This window comes from Labeo rohita, chromosome 25, assembly GCF_022985175.1.
Source record: "Labeo rohita strain BAU-BD-2019 chromosome 25, IGBB_LRoh.1.0, whole genome shotgun sequence".
Taxonomy (NCBI): domain Eukaryota; kingdom Metazoa; phylum Chordata; class Actinopteri; order Cypriniformes; family Cyprinidae; genus Labeo; species Labeo rohita.
Window position 1 is genome coordinate 1441783 of NC_066893.1, and position 17494 is coordinate 1459276.

Here is a 17494-nt window from a genome sequence, read left to right on the forward strand (position 1 = left end):
AAGTGCAGCAATAGTTAACAGGTTGTTAACATTTTTATGAATTTTAATCTTCAGTTTATTAAAACTGTAAGTCAGATCAGTCTGAGGAGCTGGGCTGAGTTTGGTGGCTTTCTCAAGCCAATAATAAATATAAAAGTAAGTAAATAAATGAATAAACAAATAATTTACATTTTCCCTCAAAAGTGCAGCAACAGATACTCAGTAGAGCAAGATAACCTAGTTAAACATAGTTTATGGCATGTTTACTAAGGCAGTTTCAGCCAATAAAAGCATCTATAGAAGAGCAGCTGAAAGGACGGGTACAGGGTGATCCCCGAATCCACACAGACATGTGTTTGCAATGCAGAGGTTTCCTCATTGGTCCTGAAAGGATCCCCAGTGTGGAATTTAAGAAGTCAAGTCGTGAATTTGTGGCTGTAGCTTTTCTCTGCATGCAGATAAAGGAGGCCAGTTTTCGGCTGATCTCCCTGAGGAAAGCCGTTGAGAGTGAGCTGCTTTGTAGTCCAGCAGGAAGGCTGAAACTCTGCCAGCAGTGTGCGACACTTAAAAGAGGAAGTCGAGCAGAAAACCAATAGATCACAGGAGCTACAGACAAACAGAGATAGAGATGTACTGGATGTGCACTGACAGAGGGGGACAGAGACCAGATTACATACTCCAAGTAAGTGGTCACAGTACAATATATACTGTATAGCAACCTTTTAAAGATTTACATTCAAAAATGTATATTTCACTAAATTATATGGGCCATTCTACAGAATTGGTGCAAAGTTGGAAATATATATATATATATATATATATATATATATATATATATATATATATATATATATATATATATATATATTTTTTTTTTTTTTTTTTTTTCCCACAAATTTTGTATGTATGCAAAAGTGTATAGAACGAGTTACACATTTCTAGTAATTGTGCAGTTAATTGTCATATTGTATTTTCAGACAGTTTTGGAAATGTTTTGTCCTCTCTCCAAATTTGTTATTACCAAAACACAGTAATATATAATTTAATAAGAAGGGTTATATTGACCTATTAAAAGGGTCATCGGATGCCCATTTTCCACAAGTTGATATGATTCTTTAGGGTCTTAGTGAAAAGTCTATAATATATTTTGGTTAAAATTTCTCAATGCTTGTGTAAAACAACACCTTTTTACCTTGCCAAAATCAGCTCTGCAAAAATCATCCCATTCGATGGACTGGAAAAAACTTTTAGTTATTTATTTATATATATATATATATAACTAAAAGATTTCAGAGGTAAATCAATAACAATTACAATAACAATATTTCAAGTGAGTAATATACATTATATATATATATATATATATATATATATATATATATACATACATACATTTGAATATACACTGCACCAAATATATGTATAAAAAAATGGTGTTGTGATATTCTTCAAAGTTACACACAGATTGTCATTTTTTTGAACACATTTACCTCAAAATGATGAAGTCTATCTACTCACGCCTTGTTGTTGTGAGAAAGAGAAACAAATATTTCCTGATCAAAAACGTAGGGTTGTAGTTAAAATCAGTCGCATTGGTTTCCACCAATTCTGTAGAACAGCCCATTCACCAAACTACTAAATTTGTTTTATTTTATGTTGTTTTATTTAAAAAAACAAACATTAAAAAAACAAACAAACAAACATTAAGGTAACACATATGAAACTAAAATAATTTATTAAACATTAATTTAGATTACATAATTACATAGAATGTAACATAAAACCTTAACTGACAAAAAAACAAAACAAAAATCTAAGAAAAATGATTTTCAAAAACTGTACATTAAAGTTACATTTACAGTAACATTTCACTGTACAACAACAATACATACCAGTTGGCTGGTTAAATTATTCATTTAACAGTTTGGCTATGTTTAAAAAATTATGAGTGTGAATGAAACTGTCCCAGTTTAAAACTCTGAGATCAAAAGTAAAAATGCTGTTTTACATATTCTAATTTCATATTGAATTTTGTATTTTTAGCATCTTGCAAGAAAGTAAATCTATACTTTATTGCAAAATAGTATCGATGGTCAATGCCACTAATTGGTTAATTTATTTTTTTGTATTTTTTTATTTTTTATGAAAACACATTCTTTATTAATATACCATGTTTCTGGAAATTACCCATAGTATTTATTTCTTTTTTGGTTTGTGTAACTCAGAAAGGTAAGTAAATAAATAAATAAATAAATTACAAGGAACATAATAATTACCAAACACTGCATGCAATTGAGTCTTTAGCGCCACCTTTTGTCTTTTTGTTGAAAGTCCCACAGTTCATTGCAGAAATTGACATAATGTGTGGCATAATTCAATATTACAATAGCATTGACATATTTTATGAAGTAGTAAGTGGTTTCATAGAAATTGAAAATACTGAGAATGTTAGCACAATAGCATCCAAAGGATGGTTCAAAAAGTGCTCAGATGCTGCTCACTTCCTTATTTGTTATCATGTATTTCTATGTACACTGCTTCTGGAAGAATGCTGTGATATGCTGGGCTGTGGCCTGTCCTACTATGGGCTCCAGTTCATGGACTGAAGCTCCACAGAGCTGATGGATACTGGGGAATCTCTGGAGGAGCTGCATGGCCTTCACCTTTCCAACGCCAGGAATCTGCTGAACCAGATTCAACACCACCGGCTCCAGCAGTCTGGACACGCTTTTCCTGCGGAACGGGTTCTCCTTGTTCTCTCCAAGAACCTGCAGAGGACAAATGCGTTAGGATCCCTGGACTGAACAGCACTGAAACAGATGAGCAGCCGACAAACCTGCAACTGTGTGATCCTAACATGTCAATATGGACCAACATCTCTGAATAATGTTTCAAGCACCTTGTTCAATTTATGCCATAAATAATTAAAGTGGCATTCACTCACCAGCTGTGCTATGAGCTGCGCCGCTTCAGCAGCAGTGGACACAGGCAGCAGAGTCAGACCCAGCTCCAAAACCACAAACTTCTGCAATCCGCTGAAGTACTGCTCACTCAAATGAGTCTTTTCCACAATCACAATGCCTTGCAGTCCACTGTTAGCCTACAAGAATATGGACATTCTGTGAGTACAGTTTTATTTGACTACAAATGATCGTAATATATAAAACATTTGGTAAAAGTTCAAAATATCACATTCTAATCAGAGCTGATCAGCGATTTACATTTCTAAATCGGACAATCTTCCTCCTGTAGCCGTTTCCTGCCACCAAATCGCTTTCTGATACATAAAGGACACATGCTTTATTACTGAGGCAGAAGTCCACGACACCCAGCTCCTCCTCAAAGATCGTCTTCACACTCCCTGACGAGACAGATAAAGTTATAGCAACAATAGTACATTCAGGTTTTGCAGATGACAAGCTGCTTCTCATGTTAATCTGCTAGGAGAAGAAAACAAAAACAAACAAAAAACCAGTACTGCAATGGTCCATGTGAGTTTCTGTTGGTAATTTGTGGCCTTCTACTGGTGACTCATTAAAACCACTAAATCCTAATGGAATATGGTCCAAAACACACTACAGGAAACCATTTTTCAATAGTTAATAATTGATGGTTTGTAATGAAATTTGTAGTGGAAACCACTAATTTTCACTGAGACCAGTACAATTCCCATTATAACCAGTAAAAGCATTACAAATTCTGTGTTTTTTAAAGAGTTGTTATATTATAAAAGAAGAACTAGATCAGACCTGTGATTATACGAACATTTACCAAATAACAACACCAGTGTTGGGGAAAGTTACATTTAAAAGTAATGGATTACAATATTGAGTTACTCCCTAAAGAAGTAACCAATTACGTTACTTAGTTACTTTTTATGGAAAGTAATGTGTTACTTTACTTTTGCATTACTTTTTAAATCTGGGCAGGGCTTGCTTCTTTGTTTTTAATATAAAAAAGTTCTATTATAATGTAAAAGCCTTTTCACACCAAAAGCCTCAGGCTTTGAGAAAAGTAAATTCATGTCTGTACAGTAGACCGCATAAAATAAATAAATAAATAAATAAAAATAAATAAATAAATAAACTCTTTAGCAATAAAAACAGGAAAACAAATGTTAGATTATCTTGAGTAATTTTTGCCTATTAGTATGGTTGAACTGGATCATCGAAGGTTGGCAGCAAAGACATCGGTTAATAAAATGGTATTAAATGCATAAAGGATATTTGTATTATTTAACATATTTAATTATTGCAGGTTTGCGTCATATTCTGAGTAGAATTTCACAGTTTTTATTCATTTTGAGGAATACTGAATGTGTGTTTTGTGAGTGAGATGAATTAATGCATGTTCACATTTAGTCTAGAACTAACATCTTACTCCCGATTTCTCTCAACATGGGGACAGGAGAGCTTTTAATCAATAAGTGGGGGTGGGGTTGGAAGTAACTGGCATTACTTATTTGAAAAAAGTAACTCAGATATTTTCTTGCCAATTAAAAAGTAATGCGTTACTCTACTAGTTACTCAGAAAAAAAAAGTAATACTATTATGTAACTTGTGTTACTTGATACTTGATAATATTGATACAGTTGTCACATAAGAGAAACCATGTATGCAGTGGTGTTTATGGTGATTACCATGGTATTTTTGTTGTTTTTGAATTATTTAAAATCTAGGCCTGGGTAATGTGTAGTTTCACCCAGGCTCAGACCCCAAAATACATATAATAAATATTATATAATTTAATATTGTGCATCTAGGATACATAACTATTAGCTATAAAACCTTAGCAAAACAAACTAATTCTAAAAATGTCAATAACGGCATATGAAACAACTCGTGCGAGTATGAAAGTGTTTTTAATTTCTGTTTGGTATATGAAGTATCAGCAAAGTCAAAAACGTCCAAAAAACACAAACTTATATGAATTACCAACCTTTGAGACTTTGAACGAGTGTGGATCCTCTCCATTTCTCATGAGTGATTATATGTCCGTATGGAGGAGCGGCGTTCAGGAGTTTCGCAGGAACCGGTTTAGATTCCATAACAATCGATACTGTACATCGCCAACGTCCATATAACGTACTCAAAACAATCCCTTCGTTCCGTTAGTTTTTGCTGTATACTTACGACGTATTCTTACATCATGAACGCGTATAAACACGACAATAAACAACTCTTATTAGCATTTCATTGATTTCGATCTTCCACTTCCCAGTCTCACTAAACGCGCAACTCTCGTCAAATCTCGCGCTTGTTTTAACTCAAATCTCGCGATGTAGCTCCCCGCTGCCGCTGATTGGCTGCTGCGAGTCCATTTAAACAGTTGAATCCTTACAAGAGCGTTTAGATGAGTGTTCAGTGAATGCATTGATGGATTAATCTCAGCTGACGATTTTATAAAGCAGACTCCGTGGTGCATATTGAGGTGAGTGTAGACAATGTGCTGATACGGACGTTCAATGCAATCGAAGTCAAGTCGTAAATTTGAATGCATGTCTGTTTTTGTATATGCATATGTATTTTTTTTTTTTTTTTAACATGCATGCCTGAATAAAATGCAGATTTGTGAAAGTCCAGTTCGGTTTGTAAAAGCAAAGCTGCGCTGTGAGCTGGTGTGAGTGATCTGAGTGTTTAGACTCAGTGGAGCTGCTGTCTGTGATTCCAGTCAGCTGTGAGGATCTACGCCCGGACATGTTTCGAGTCCTAGTGGCAGACCGCACAATACTGTCAATGGTGCACACTTACATTTAATAGCAGGTTGAGGTTTTCTTATAGCTTGTGTTCTTATGTGTAGAGTGATAAGTCTCTGTAAGTGACGTGCGTAGTTGATTCATTTGTTTTTTCTTTATGTTTTTGTTTGGCAACACATTGACATTTCTCTACCTCAGTTGTAGACTCTCTGCATCTTCTTCCCTGTGTGTGTCCCTGTGTGTGTGTGTGTGTGTGTGTGTGTTTGTATGTTTCTGTATGCATTTATATATGTGTTTGTTTTTCTTTTTTATTTTAAAAGAGACTAGTTTTCTTTATTTTATTGATACCGTTGTACAGTTTTATTGACATTTTCGATACAGTTGTTTAATTATTAAAAAAAAAAAAAAAATGCTGATAATGTTTTACATTATCAGCATGCCACATGTATTTAATGTATTTTAGGTTGCTGGCTATAGCAAGTATTTTTAGGAGCAACTGAAAAAAGGGAAATAATCATGTTTTGTTTTGAACATTTCCTCTTTTTCTGTGTTCAGGGTTGTTGCTGAGGATGGGGCTTTGGTTTGTGATGCTGTGGGTGTTGAGTATGCAGTATGGTGAGGTGGATGCATTCTTTGATTGGCTGAATAAGCCTGCACCCGCTCCTACTCCTGCTCCTGCTCCTCCACAGGAATCTATTGCCCCAATTCTGCTGCATGGAGAGACGCCGGCCTTTGAAATGAGTGTTGTTGATGAGAAGTTTTTGGCAGAAGCGAAGCAGATGGAACTCAGTCCTCTGGATAGCTGTCATTTCCGGGTAAATACAATGTGAAATTCTTGAAAGTAACAAACCATATACGATTAACAATCAACTAATTACAGGAAATAGAGCAACAAAAGTCAATTTTCTTAAAGGGGTCATCGAATGCTAAGTTCACTTTTTCATGTTGTTTGAACATTAATGTGTGTTGGCAGCGTATGTACAAATCTGCCCTATAATGATAAAAATCCATGCAGTGGTTTTTAATTAATCTGTAAAAATAATATCCCCTTTTTCAAATCGAGCCATTCTCAGATGCCTCAAAGGCGGCTCCCACGATAGTTGATTGACATGAGCATTTTACCTCAGACCAGCTGTAACAGTCCAGTAACCTCCATTGTTTTGAGGCGGAGCAGGGATGGAAGTTAGTCAAGAATATCTCTGATTGAGCGACTGAGGTGTTCTGTTGCTGGATGTAATAATGAACATAGTGGTCGTCATTTGCTTTCGACATCTGAGCCGCTGAACATGCGGTAGATTACGATTGTTTGGGAAGGGAATGCGCCTCCCGATCTACATATATCCGTCTATGTTCGCGCAAATCATTCATGATCCAGTTTCACTTACAGCAGAAGTGAGTACAAGCGTTTTTTATGAGTCTTTACGATCACCTTTCCTAATAACGTGGTAGTTGGCATGTTTCATGGCTAAATGCGATAAAGTAAACAGGCTCGTCATTCCACAGAGAGTAGAGAGGGGCGGGGTGAGCAGAGCTCATTTACATTTAAAGGAACAACCCCTTAGAATGAGATGATTTTTGCAGAGCTGATTTTGACAAGGTAAAAAGGGTGTAGTTTTACACAACCATTAAAAATTAACCAAAGTATATTAGAGGTTTTTCATTAAGACCCTAAAGAATCATATCAACTTGTGGAAAATGGGCATCTGATGACCCCTTTAATATACTGCTATATATGACATGTATTGCTTTAATGCAGTTTGTCACCAAATGCTCCAAAATGGTACACAAAAAAACAAAAAAAAACAAATCTGGTAAACAGTGCTCAAATTCTTAAGGTACTTGCAAAAAACAAATCAGGTAAACAGTGCTCAAATTCTTAAGGTACTTGTATTCTTACCCCAAAAAAAAAAAAAAAAAAAAATTTAAGGAAATATTTTATTTTTAGGAGTTTGTCTGACCAAAAAATGTTTAGGATTCCCTGCATTATATGGAAAGGAAAAAGAGATATGTGATGAATTATGAATAATTTACTGCCATTGCATGAATAGTATGTAATAATGTACTCCATATAAAGTATCTAACCTGATTGAGCATTTTATTAAAATGTAATGTACTCTTATTACTTTATGTATTTATTTAGGGAAACTTTGAAAGGTTTTGATCCACTTTAAATGTTGACTACTGTAAATCAACAGATAAGAACCTAATTGTATGAAATTCAAGTTTTGTGACACTTAGTGTGAATGCATTAGCCTTAAGTTTATATGTAATGTGAGTTGAAAATCTTCCATTTTGCATGTCAGTTTATCAGATTTTAGATCCAATTAAATCTAACATTTAAATTGTCCCACTTTCTAAAAATATGCTAAAGCTATGTCTGAATTGGGTTACATGTTCACACATTTACAGATTCTCTATATAGAGAATCATGAATGAATTAAATGTTTTCCATTACAAAAAGCTATTGCCCATTTTTATAAAAAAAAAAAAAAAAAGATTCATGCAGACTTAAAGCTGTTATTCTGCCCTTATATAGGTTGTTGCTCAGCTCAAAGCTACGTGCAGCGGCCTATCAGAGGAGCAGTTGGCCAAACTGGGCGTGGCTTTGTTCAACTGCCAATCAGAGGTGGAGGGTCGCAGGACTTACCCTTGCACTGAAGAAATGGTATGGTCAATGGGCACACATTAGCTATTTAACTGTTTGAAAGTCAAATGCTTGTCATTCTGTCAGTCAACACAAGAAGTTCTAGCTGTATAGCACTTAACAAGTAGAATTCATTGACTCTGATTAAACCAATATTATCTCTCCCTGCAGTCTATAAAAGAGTGCACAGCAGACATGGACTCAGACACGTGGAATGCATATCACATTGTCAGTAACCGAGCACGATCCGTGTGTTACGCCACGCGCCAGCAGCACTTCCGCAAGCGGGCAGAGCTAACCGTCAACGCCCTGATCTCTACAGCAACTAGTCAACTGGATGCCATGAAAGACCTAAAGGTGTCTTATAAAGATCCTAATTTAGTTGTTGTTCCTCTTCTTACTGTGCACGATCAGGTCATGTTTATTCGGGTGGTACTATCTCATTCTGAAATCTCACATTATGGCTAAAATGGGTTGTCGATGCACTTTCATGTTTTATGGTTCTTTGATCTGCAGGAGGGTCAGAAAGAGCTGAGGGAGATGACCGCTGCATCACTGGACAAGCTGCTGGAGGGTCACAGTGCACTACAGCTCCAGCAGGGGGCCCTAAAGGAAGGACAAGAGCAGCTAGATGCCTCCATCAGTGAAAACCTGCAGAGACTGGCGCAGGAGAAAGCTCTCATCAGCACCGGCCAGCAGCTGGTGGCTCAGTTAATTCAGGGCATTACACAGAGAATGGGTCAGTCACAGATAAATACCTTTGCTTGAAGGCTGAGTTTTTGAGAGATTCATAGTAACTAGGTCAACATTATCTGTTGTTCTGGACTCGTCATAACAATCATATTGGACTGCCAGTGGTTATAGAATGTCTTGTTTCTTTGTTTCATTTCCATCACACATTTACAGAGAATGTAAGCGGGCAGCTGAAGAATCAGAGCGCAGAAGTGCAGGAAGGACATCAGGCGATTCTTGATGACCTGGCTGTGGTCCGAGGAAGTGCTCAGGACATCTACGAAAAAATGGGTGATTACTTCTGCAAATTCTGACACAATTGTCAAAATGCACGGTTTTGCCGAGTTACCTCGTAAACGTATTCTTAAGAGTTAGAAAGTATTAAATGACCGTAAAGAGTTTGGAGAGAATCGGATATGTGCCAGATCCATGTCATGTGCATCAGGTTTTAAATAGACTGCGCTGCTTTTAAAGTGAAACCTGCTGAAGTCTGTTATTGATGTAATTCAAAGAACAAAAGAAAAAGAAAAATCATCATTGGGTACCTATGGTACGGTACTTTTTTTTAAGAGTAACTTCACTCTTTACTCTCTTTACGTTTATTTCAGTGAAAAAATACGTCCAAAAATCTACATTTCAACATTTTGAACAATAGGGCTCTACAATCATTGTTTTTTTTTTTTTTTTTTTCAGAAATTCTTGTTTTAATTTTTCTAATAATTAAATGAAGGCATTAAATATTTATTTATTTTTAATTAAATTAAAATTAAACCCTTTTATTTGTTGACAAACAAACAGATTTTTCTGTTAAATTGAATACATGGAAGAAAAATTGTGTTAATATTGTTAAATATATTTTTAATAATAATTGTAGATTTTTTTTTTTTTTTTTTTTTTTTCTCCTACAATTAGGTGATTTAATTTAATCTTGTTGTTATGTGTGTGTGTATGTGTGTGTGTGTGTGTGTGTATATATATATATATATATATATATATATATATATATATATATATATATATATATATATATATATATATATATATATATATATATATATATATATATATATAATATAAATAAATTTTTTTTTTTTTTTTTTTTCAGCATTTAATTGTTTTATTTAAATTTGCCAGAAATAGGTATATATAAACACCTACATTACACTGTACTAAAGTAATACAAGACTAATACATTTCTGTTACATGTTAAACCATACTTTTATTTTGACAGGTTGCTGGTTAGTTTTTGTGTGTATACACTATGATATGATGCAAATTTTCTCAAATGAAATGGTAAAATTTACATTAAATGAATCTCACAGCAGCTCTGGAAATGAAGTTCATGTGTTTATGTCGTCATACAATGAGACGCCGAAAACCACCGTAAGCCTCACGTGTGCTTCACTATTTGTCTAGTAAACAAAACCGCGTCTCTAATGTAATGGCAGGGGAAACGCTGCACCAAAAACCTAGAAATGTGTTTGCAAATATCAAACATTAGCACTATTTTGTCAATTAAACTTAAATGATCCTCTCTGTTTATCCTGTGATCCAGAGCTCAATCTGAACGGCTTCCTCCAGCAACAGAACACAACTGCTAAGTTCTACTCTGAGCTCATGAGCAAACTGGAGCGCATGAATGGAACTCTGGGATACATGCTGACATATCTGGACAATATGCAGAATCGGCTGGAGGACAGACTGCATATGATTCAAGGCTATCTTGGCTGGGCAGGTACTTAAATTGTGTACATATTAAAGGACACTTCCAGAACAACAATTTACAGATAATGTTCTCACCCCCTTGTCATCCAAGATGTTCATGTCTTTTTTTCTTCAGTCATAAATAAATTGTTTTTTGAGGGAAACATTTCAGGATTTTTCTTCATGTAATGGACTGATATGGTGCCCCGAGATTGAACGTACAAAATGCAGTTTAAATGCAGCTTCAAACGATCACAAATGTGGTTGTAAATGATCCCAGCCGTGGAAGAAGGGTCTTATTTAGCATAACGATTGGTTATTTTCATAAAAATAATAAAATTTATATACTTTTTAATGTCAAATGCTCGTCTTGTCTTACTGTCCCTGAACTCTGTGTATTCTGACTCAAGACAGTTAGGGTGCGTTGAAAAACTCCCATCTCATGTTCTCCCTCAACTTCAAAATTGTCCAATATCGCTGTTACTTTTTTTTTTTTTTTTTGTTAAGGGTGTTTGATCTTCTTTGCATGTTCACTTTTCAAAGACTGGGTCGGTACTTCTGCAGTGATGTAGGATGATTTTTGAAGTTGAGGGAGAAAATACGATTGGAGTTTTTCGATATACCCTAACTGTCTTGAATACACAGAGTTCAGGCAGAGCAACACAAGACGAGCGTTTGAGGTTAAAAAGTATTCTTTCACTAGATAAGACCCTTCTTCCTCAGCTGGGATCGTTTACAAACACATTTGGGATCGTTTGAAGCCGCATTTAAACTGCATTTTGAAAGTTCAAACTCGGGGCACCATATCAGTCCATTATATGGAGAAAAATCCTGAAATGTTTCCCTCAAAAAACATAATTTCTTTACGACTGAAGAAAGAAAGACATGAACATCTTGGATGACAAGGGGGAGAGTACATTATCTGTAAATCTTTGTTCTGGAAGTGGACTTCTCCTTTAATAAACATGAATAAAAAGGAAAATTAGAGGAATATGTCTGGATTAATGTCTAATTCTCTTCCTAGGCCTGAGTCTCCGTGCCCTGTGGACGTGTGTGATGCATGCTGTTTACTTCCTGTTGTCTGCGGTGCTGCTGTCGTTCCTGCAGTGTGCCACGTTCTCCCGCGTCGCTCTGCTCCTCATGGTCCCAATCAATGCAATTGCAGAGATCAACCAGCAGTCTGCCCTCGACTTGGTCACCCTCACTTTGCTGCTGTTCACACTTTCTCTAGGTACTGTATCTCTGCTTGAAACAAATGATTAATCTCTGCACATTTATGGCGTTTTGAGGTGAGCTCTGTCCAGCTAATTTCATATGGTGTCAGCAGTGATAAAGACTTAAGATGCTTTTATACACAAGAGTCTTTTGTGAAAAAAAAACATTGGTAAATTACTATTTGGGGGTTTTGTGGTTTATCTGCAGTATGGAAGCCTGTATCTGCCACAAAAAAAAAAAAAAAACAAAAAAAAAAAAAACAAACAAAACCAACAAAACCTTGACCATTTCCTTAGAATTGTATGCTTATTTCTCACAAGTCTGAATTTATAACACACAATTGCCAGTGGTTGGTAAAGTCAGAATTGACACTTTATATCATGCAATTCTGACTTTTTAATCAAACAATTTTTTTTTTTGGCATGCAATAACGAGTTACAAAGTCGCAAATACATTTATTTATTGCTTATTTATTCATTCAGTAGCAGAAATGGGCTTTCATACAAACCCTCTCCCATGGTCTCAAATGTCAATTGGATGCAAAATGCAAAATCTTACAGGTTGTTTGTTTTTTTTTTTTTTTTTTTTTTTTTTTTTAAAAACATGCAGTGTAGTGGGAGTGTATGTACTGATCACTTCTGATAATTTTACTTTAGTAACTTATCTCATCTCCGTAAAGCTACTTTGACACATTGAAATAAAGATGGCTTTAATGCATGAAGGCTTTTTACATTATGCATCCTACATGCTCATAACTGTCCTCTTAACATTCTTGTACTTGTGATCCAGGCCGCTGGTTTGTCCTGCAGATGCTCTGGGCGTTGTCTAAAATGAAGGGCCAGCCCTGCAGCCCTGCTCCTCTCCCTATAGGCCCTCCTAAAGAGATGACTCCAGAAAAAGAGAGCCTGTCAACTGAGCGCTTCCATGCATCGTCCTCCACTCCTGTCCCGTGAGTAAACTGTGCTTAAAAAGTGAGGAAACTAGGGGTGTGCGGTATTGAAATAATATTGAGTTTTTTTTTGTTTTTTGTTTTTTTTATATTCTTCATATTCTGTGTGGTCAGTTCACAGTAATGCAAATGAATCTTTTCCAGTAAGTTTAAATTGATTTGTACTTTTTATGGCGTTTATGGTTTTTATAGTGTGCATCATCTTTTGAGTCAAATTTGGGCTGTTACCAAGCAAATGAAATCAGTATTATCAACAAAATTCATCTTTGCAGTGCATAGGAAATGCACATCTAAATAAACGTCAATTGCAGCTCCTATTTACACACTGTTTAATGCAGCTCCAAGGGGCATGGAATGCTTTAAGCTGGAGTTACAAATACATATTTTGATAACGTCGAATACTGGCATTTGAAATTATTTAAAAATGAAAAGATACTTTAAATCAGGGTTTGTACAAGGTGCTTAAAGTGCTTGAAGTACTTGAATTTGGCTTCTTGACATTTAACACCTGGAAAACCCTTGAGAAGAGCAATATTCCTGAAGAGGTACTTAAAGTTCTTGAATTATTGAATGTTAATGTATCTATGAAATATGTGTTTAATTTTGTCAATAAGCACATCTTCTCGTGCAAAAAAAAAAAAACAACAAAACAAAACTTTTTTTTTTTTAGTTAATGTCAGAAAACAATCACTGACAGTGTTGTGGAACAGATGAACCAAATTAATTGAGTCATTGACAGTAGAACTGCTCCAGTTGGTTCAAACTTGTGACTTTGATCATTCATTTCAAGTGATTCACTAGCAAAAACCAGATCAAATTAATAGAGCCATTCATTTTCAAATTTTAATATTGCTTGTAACCCTTTTAAAAAGCACATAGTGATGGTTGAAACTGCTTTTCAAATCTCAAATTCCAAAACCATTGCATCGCAAAATGATTCGCTGATTCTAAGCGCTACATTCAAATTGCGTATCACAAAGCATTTGTTTCAGATTGGGACTTCAAATTGTGTATCGCAAATCATTTGATTTAGGTCGGAATGGGTTTGTGAATTATTTTGCAAATTGAATGCTCAAATTGATTTAGATCAGGACTTCAGATCACCTAAATCAAATGATTTGCGCTTCGAGTCCTGATCTGAAATGATCGTTTGCGAATCGTTTGATTTTTAGATCAGACTTCTGTGTGGGTTTTGTGAATCATTTGTTTCATATCAAATTTTCAGAGTTAAAGATTTAAAATTAACCATGTTTTTACTATAGTAAAAGTGTAGTATACTTTGCAATAATTTAGTAGTAATACTTTGCATATTATCTATTTCTATTATTTTTAAATGTGAAATAGAAGACATAAGTGAGATCTCTGATTTAAGTCCTTGAAAATCAATTTACAGTATCTGTATGAACCCTGTTAAATGTGAAATTAAAACCGCCAGTAGGTGGCAGCAAGTCACTGTTAATAATTGAGTCATTACGGTTCGTTCCTGAATGAATCAACCATTTAAATGATTCAGTTCAATCACAGTCATGTTGCTCAGAGATGCACAACAGCGCTGTGGCTGGAATTTTTGTTGTCGAAATACAGCAAAAACAGGAAATACAGTGTCTAAAACATTTAAATACTAACTTGCTTATTGAACAGTTGTATAAAATCAGTATCACGTTTGTAAACACAGTGACTTCTGTAGAAAAAAAAACGGCAGTCTTTGTGTGATATTGATTACCTATATGACATTATGTAAATGTATATGTTTTCTGCCCCCATATCTTGAATTATGTGATTGTTCTAATTGCATTTTAATAAACTGAATCAGGCAGTGGAAGAACATGCTCTAAATTTACTCTTAAAAATTTACCTAACTTTCTAGACTTCATTCTGCAATGTATGCTTGCAGTGCACTCTGTAGGTGTGTTTTGTTTGCTTTTTTCACGATATACTCAATGTCAAATCACACATCTTTAAAATGGCAATTATGATATTATAGCAGGCGATGTATATCGCACACCCCTAAAGGTGGCAACTAACAATGCCATTTCAGACTTAAAAGTGCTGTTTTATGTTTACAACTTGGTTTAGTTTTTAAATTCTCTTGTTGTAGAAATGACCCAGACTGTGATTTGGAGGTGGAGAGCTTCATGATGGGTAATTCACTCTTGTGTCTTTTGTTCCATGTATTCACAAAATCACTGTCTGATACGTCCAATTAACGGATGAACCAGAGAATTTAAGCTGAAGCGTGATTTATACCACACTAAATTTGGATTTGTTCCCTCACTTCCAATAATCAAAATCTGGTTGTCGAAACTTTGCAGTGTTTGCAAGGGCTTTGCTGATCTAATTTATTAAGCAACCAACTAGAAAACACCCTAGAATCCACATAGCAACACACTAAAAACCTTTCAGAGCACATTTGTAACTGGCTGCCATCCACACACAACCACTTGCACAGACAACCATTGCTCTTCAGAAAATGTAAACAATCTACATCTTATATGTAGTAATTTATTTTTCCCTCCTCTGTCTCTTTTCACCCTTTCCTTTCTTGTTTAGGTGATCCATACATAATGTCCATGTCCCCATCTCAGTCTCATGCTCCACCAAAGTTCAGTCACCTCAATCCAGGCACACCCAGCCATTCAACCCCCAGACTCAAGAGTCGCCACAGCATTGGAGCAGTGAGTAGTCGTTGTTACCAATGTTGGGCAAAGTTACTTTTAAAAGTAATGTATTGCAGTATTGCGTTACTTCCTAAAAACGTAACTAATTGTGTTACTTAGTTACTTTTTATGGAAAGTAATGTGTTACTTTACTTTTGCGTATCAATTAATCAATTAGACTGCATACTGCACATTTTTTTGAACATGTTTTTTAAAGTCATCCTCTGATTGGCAGGCAGTGCTGGACAATATTCCTCAGAGGAACCTAGGAGGTGTGTTGGAGACCATGGGCCACTCCCGAAGCTCAAGCCCCAACCATTCACTTGCCAGCAACAGGTATTCTAAGTCCACATCAGTTCAAACTATACCCTTTATGTAGATGATTAAAGGGAATGCAAATGTGAATGGTTTATAGGAATCTATTGTTTTTACTTAGTATTTTTCATGTCTGTTCATACCAAGACCTAATAACTTCTTTTTTTTCTTTTTTTTTTTTTTACTTTTTGTGAAGTTCTTTTTCAGGTCGCTCACTGTGCAGCGGTATCACTCGGCTGGGTCAGCCATGCAAAAAGAGGGCTCTGGTGGGTCAAGACTACTGTAGGCTACATGAAGGTGGCCACACCTCCTACAGTCGACTCTGAAATGGATTCAGCATCTCTTGTCTTCAGATGGACTTGGTTTCTGTTTACAGAAGCATTTGCAGAATGTACATTGAATGCTAAAGCACTTTTCTCTTTTAAACTGTTGAATCATGGTAGTTTGTCTTTTTGGTCATAGTGGGTTTTATTTCATGTTTGTTGTTGTGCTGCTTCTAGATGTATCCTGCGTTATTTATAATCAATTATGAAAAGTAAGATTCACTTTTAAATTTGCAAGTACTTATCTCACCATGCTGTGTGCAGATGTATTTTGTCTTTTATTAAAGCGTTTTTGGAAGAAATTGTTCTAGTAAATTAAGTATGTGTGTCTTCTGAGTGCATTTTTCTGGCAAGATGATGACTGAGATGGAGAAAGTTATCCATCGGTATTCCCATGGAGGTATTAAAGAGATGCAAGTATGGATAGCCTGCAATTGCCTGGTTTCCACATGTTATTACATGAAAGACATGAGGTTTAGAATAACCAGGACTGAGTTCTGCAGGTTATACTGTTATTTTGTGCTTTATTAACATTTTAATTGAGTAGAAGAAAAACAACTTACACATTTTATAAACAATTAATAAAAATCACTCCTCCAGAAATCACCGCAAAAGGAAGGTCATTGCACACTGAATCTGAAATGTTCGTGTTTTTTTTTTTTTTTTTTTTTTTGTCGTATTTGTCATTTTGTCTTATCAAAATGCTTGCTACGGATGCGAAAAAAAAAAAAAAAAATCTAACCTGATCCTGAACTTTATGACGGACGAACATTTCTCAGGCAGTGTGCAATGACCTTGTCTCCTGTTGTTTTCTGAATATATGCCTTTCATCGCTGTATATTTTCACATTCCTGTGCATTTGGTTATTGTTTTTTTGTATATGGAACTCTCCTACCATTTTTCTTTTTTTCTCAATTTCAGACTGTAACTGCAAGGGCGTTCCATTGGCAATTGCCTGTCAGCGTGACTCAGCCAATGACAGCGCGTTTCCTATTTTCCAAAAAAGCAGCCTGCCTTTCCCGCTCAAAATCGTTCTTTTAGTAGGGTCGCATTACATTCTCAGAACACGTTTATTTGTCAGTCAGAAGGTTGGTTTTTCAGATTCAGTACTACTAAAAAACATATAGGACTTAATGTAATCAGTTTTTTTTTTTTTTTTTTTTTTTTTTTTCCAATACCCACGGTATTGAGAACAGGCATGTTGTGTATGCACCAGAGTTAAGCCCAACCTTAACTACGTAAAATTTAATTGACCGACAAATATAATAGCTTGAGAAAAAA

The 17494-nt window shown here is 35.4% G+C and overlaps 2 protein-coding genes across 2 annotated transcripts; one reads left to right on the forward strand and one right to left on the reverse strand.

Moving 5' to 3' along the window:
• Positions 1-1768: 1768 nt before the first annotated feature.
• Positions 1769-5216, reverse strand: faap24 (FA core complex associated protein 24). The gene is made up of 4 exons (XM_051099528.1): positions 4918-5216; positions 3201-3340; positions 2924-3079; positions 1769-2747 (listed from the first exon to the last, which is right to left on the reverse strand). Exons 1-4 carry the CDS (start codon positions 5024-5026, stop codon positions 2505-2507), a joined length of 648 nt encoding a protein of 215 aa, XP_050955485.1. The 5' UTR covers positions 5027-5216; the 3' UTR covers positions 1769-2504.
• Positions 5217-5303: 87 nt separating this feature from the next.
• Positions 5304-16550, forward strand: bmb (brambleberry). Its single transcript, XM_051099502.1, has 13 exons — positions 5304-5409; positions 6230-6489; positions 8211-8339; positions 8490-8675; positions 8835-9057; positions 9225-9341; positions 10606-10785; positions 11779-11985; positions 12759-12918; positions 15017-15060; positions 15469-15593; positions 15811-15911; positions 16087-16550. Exons 2-13 carry the CDS (start codon positions 6244-6246, stop codon positions 16214-16216), a joined length of 1848 nt encoding a protein of 615 aa, XP_050955459.1. The 5' UTR covers positions 5304-5409; positions 6230-6243; the 3' UTR covers positions 16217-16550.
• The last annotated feature ends 944 nt before the right edge of the window (positions 16551-17494 follow it).